Genomic DNA, 4,461 nt, shown 5'->3' with positions numbered 1-4,461 from the left:
AAATGTTTTACTTATTTACGCAAAATAAATAAATTATAAAAATAAAATGTTTTACAATATTTTTGTAATTTTAATTATTCTGTTATTATAATATATATTTTTACTTTTAAGAAATTAATACTATTTATTTACACTATTCAATTCATGATAGTACTGCATGTTAAGTTGGCCAGCCTGATTTTCTACTTCAATTTATTTTTAACTCTATTACCCAAAGAGTATAGTAAGTTTGATAGAATAGTAAGTATTACCTCAAATCAATGGAATCTGGGGGCACGGTAGTGCCCCCGCCAAGACGAGCAAAACGAAGCGCAAGGGCACTACCTACCTTTTCTCGAAGCGCTTCGTCGTTTTTTTGAACCCTCATAACTTGGGTTTGGATTATATCAGATAAACAAAACTCTCGAGATATGATGTCAATTGTAAACTTATTAAGCTTAAAATTTTTCAATTGCATAGCTCTTAAACTTTGGATTTTATTCATATCTAAAAAACCCCGATTTCGTCACTGCCTCACTCACTCACTGTTGATCATCAAAACCCCTAGGGTACTTCCTGAAGTCCTAGGAAGCTGAAATTTGGTATGTAAGATAGTATTAGTATACAACAACAAAATTCAAAAACTAGACATTTTTTGCCCGTAAGGGGATGAAAAACGGGGTGGAATTTTGTATGGGAAATCAATAACCGCTGAACCGATTTGGTTGAAATTTGGTATGTAGATAGTTTTTGTTATGGGGAAGCTTATAGAATTTTTTCAACCCCAAAAGCACCCCGTATGGTTGTAAAGGGCGTTAGGGGCAAAAGAGGGTTGAAGTTTGTATGGGGAATCTGTAAAAAGCAGATTGTATGAAAGATGCCCCCAGGTACGTATTTCAGGACTTATAATAGTACTTAAATCACACGCAACCCTTTAAATTAGGGGATGGAAGATTGTCATTAGCAACTTACAAAAAGAAGTGAAATCTCACCAAAAACATTTTCATGTAAAATGTTGCCAAGACGAAACCATAAGGCTCGCATTGACAAAAAGTTATTAGATCTATTGTAGAGCCAAGCTTCTAACTCTACAAGCCTTAACTTCACAAACTCTACACCTTAGTCAAAATATGTGGATTGGCCGTTTCGTTACTTCAAGAACTATTGTATTATAAAAAAACAACGGGTTGCACTCCGGGAGTGCCGACAGAAGTGAAAACTCAATGACTAGTCCAAATTTGAATTTCGAATTTTAAAAAAGCTCACTGACCAGCACTTTCGGAACTAAAGTTTTTCAATAGAAAGGAGGATGGGTCAATTATTCATAGCAGCACTATTGAAAAACTTTAGTTCCGAAAGTGCTGGTCAGTGAGCTTTTTTAAAATTCGAAATTCAAATTTGTAGCGTTAATTGTTTAAAATTCGAATAGAAATTGTAAAGTTACCTTGCAGACCTCGCATCTAAATATATTTGGTCATGATATTTTGGGTTTTATCCACCAGTACTAGAGTTCACTTTTATTAGCGATTTCATCAAGATGTAGCTTTATTGAATTATATTTGAGTGATATAAAGTAAGAATGTAACTGTGAGATCCTCGTATTTCAACCCGTACAAAATTAGAACCTTTTTCATGTAATGTCATTGAGTTTTACTTTATAGATTTAAATACCATCTAAATGAGTGGCCATCTAAACCTTACGGTCACGTGATCGCCTTACGCTGTCTCGAGTTTATCATTTTTTCCCCACCTCAAAAAGTGCCCAGCGCCGCTAAAGAAGTTTTCACTTCAAAAATAATTAATGGATACATTTTTCACCTTACGTCCATGTGACAGTAGCGAAACGGTCAAGCCAGATATTTTGATTAAGGTGTAGAGTTTGTGAAGTTAGGGCTTGTAGAGTTAGAAGCTTGGCTCTGCAAGAGATCTGATAACTTTTTGTCAGTGCGAGCCTTATGGTTTTGTCATTTTACATGAAAATATTTTTGGTGGGATTATCTTTACATTATTAGCAATCATAAATCTTATTAAAATTATAATAACTCATTTTAATATAACTTGAATGCATCAGCAAAATTAAAAAGGTTGTCCAACATTGTAAATATAACATTGCCACGATTACAATCATGTGTGCTATTTTTTTCGTTGGCAACATTATTCTGTACGTCATCGTCAAGTAAACCGCAAACCCAAATGTCACAAGCGGAAACGTAGATACGGCCGCGAAAATCCCACAAGGTTTCAAGTATTATTTTATTTGTTCGTAATTGAGCCGTGGCCATGAAAGCGACTCACGCTATTAAACGACTATGACCGGCGTCGTGACTATCGGTAAGCGTATGACGTAGTATCAATGAGTTAAAGTTAGTAGATAATTAGCAATCACCGCGCGATGTCGGGCCGCGGGCAGGACGAGGCCGAGAGCGAGTCTAAGCTCATGAAACGGGCGCTGAGCGCGGCCTTCTATGCGTTCGCCTCCTTCATGATCACCGTTGTCAACAAAACGGTGCTGACCACGTACGCCTTCCCGTCGTACCTGGTGCTCGGTCTCGGGCAGATGATAGCGACTTTAGTGGTGCTGTGGGTCGGGCGGCGGATCCGGTTGGTGCAGTTCCCGTCGCTGGACATGAACGTCGCGCGCCGCATCTGGCCGCTGCCGATCATATACCTCGGCAACATGGTGACAGGCCTCGGAGGGACGAAGGAGCTGAGCTTGCCAATGCTTACCGCGCTGCGTCGCTTCAGCATTCTCATGACAATGATTTTGGAGAGAATTATACTGGGTGTAAGAGCTACATGGCAAGTGCAAGGAAGTGTCATGGCCATGGTGGGAGGAGCGTTGCTGGCTGCAGCTGATGACGTCACATTCTCCTGGCAGGGCTACACACTAGTCCTTCTCAATGACGGCTTCACTGCGGCTAATGGTGTTATCAGTAAGAAGAAGCTTGACTCGAAGGAGCTTGGGAAGTACGGGCTCATGTTCTACAATGCGCTCTTCATGATCGTGCCTGCAGCTTACGTTGCCTGGCATGTAGGGGACATAGAAGCATCAATCAATTATGAGCATTGGGGTGATATGCTGTTCCTAATTCAGTTCCTAACATCATGTGTCATGGGGTTCGTACTCTCATACAGTGTCATGCTCTGTACACAATACAACAGTGCCTTAACAACAACTATCATTGGTTGCCTTAAGAACATTTTAGTTACTTATCTCGGTATGGTAATCGGTGGGGACTATGTGTTCTCATGGCTTAACTTTGTAGGTTTAAATATAAGTGTGTTGGCGAGTCTTATATACACATATGTTACGTTCAAACGTAAACCTCAGGCTGTGTACAGCAAGATTGCGGAAGCGAATGCTCGTGTGGATACCGTATAGCAGTATCTGAAACATAGGACCCAGTGCTCTACGTTCCTAGTATAGTATTGAGTTACCAAAGAACAGTGGATTTTGTGAAATCTCATATTTTAACTGTTGATCAAAAGTGAACAAGTAAATTATTAGTGCTAAATTTACAGTTAAAGTTAAATTATTATGCTATACTCTGTATCTTTAGGTACTTGAATAAAAGTAAACAAATAATTTGTACATTTTCGGGTAGTTATAACATTTATTGATTAACCAAGCAAATACAAAATCACCTGGATCTTTCACTGAACAACCTGACTTTAACCTACATTATTTGATCATGTAATGTTTTCATCTACCCTCAACTGCCTTAAGAAGCCATTTGAGGGTAGATTTTGTTTACTCTTTTTTAAATACCTAAAGATACAGAGTATAGTATAGGAGGAAATCTCCAGTATTTAAGGTGGAATGTTTTACTGCCTTTTCTTTACAATGTTAATGCATTCAAACAGTGCAATCAGTGAAGATACCACTATTTTACCATGCCAAACATTTGTGTTTACTTTTTTTTAATATGTTATTGTGAATGCATTAGTCAATTCAATATATGTTCATGGGCTAATTCAAAATTGTAGTTTGCTTATTGAATTTTGACATGTAAATCAATTGCCAATTATGCCATGAAATGCCAATACCTATATTAAAGAGGCCCACTGCCCAATAGCTGCAAAAATATCTGACTATGCATTTTATATCTTGATAGATGCTTTGTTCAGATATTTGTGATCACTTTGGCTGCTCCGATATATTTGATGATGACTGTTATACAGACGCAGAAAATATTTTTTTTTTTTACTATATACCAAGAATCAGCCTCAGATTTCGTTATAACTATAACATATTGGTTAGAATAAAGTTTGTACTGAAAACGCACTGAAACATTCCACGTTTCGATAATTATTTTACGACTAGAAACATAAAATAATTGCATTTCTATATCGTGGAACATTCGTCATTAGTTATAATGATACCTAAATGCAATAATTGTAATATAATATACCTACGAATTTGATATGCGTGTTGCTTAAAAAATAATGCCAAATCCTGTATGGCAAAACACACGTACCTAA

At 37.4% G+C, this 4,461-nt stretch overlaps 1 protein-coding gene across 1 annotated transcript; it reads left to right on the top strand.

Moving 5' to 3' along the window:
* Positions 1–2,090: 2,090 nt before the first annotated feature.
* On the top strand, positions 2,091–3,859 carry LOC134805328 (UDP-sugar transporter UST74c). The gene has a single exon (XM_063778653.1). It carries the CDS (start codon positions 2,372–2,374, stop codon positions 3,359–3,361), a length of 990 nt encoding a protein of 329 aa, XP_063634723.1. The 5' UTR covers positions 2,091–2,371; the 3' UTR covers positions 3,362–3,859.
* Positions 3,860–4,461: the final 602 nt, after the last annotated feature.

The sequence above is a fragment of the Cydia splendana genome, chromosome Z, assembly GCF_910591565.1.
Source record: "Cydia splendana chromosome Z, ilCydSple1.2, whole genome shotgun sequence".
In the NCBI taxonomy this organism is placed as follows: Eukaryota; Metazoa; Arthropoda; class Insecta; order Lepidoptera; family Tortricidae; genus Cydia; species Cydia splendana.
The sequence above is the reverse complement of the archived record's forward strand: the minus strand, read 5'-3'. Positions and strand labels throughout refer to the sequence as shown.

What these genes read in the sequence shown, in the direction of transcription:
- LOC134805328 (XM_063778653.1), top strand. Translation starts at nt 2,372, where the DNA reads ATGTCGGGCCGCGGGCAGGACGAGGCCGAGAGCGAGTCTAAGCTCATG.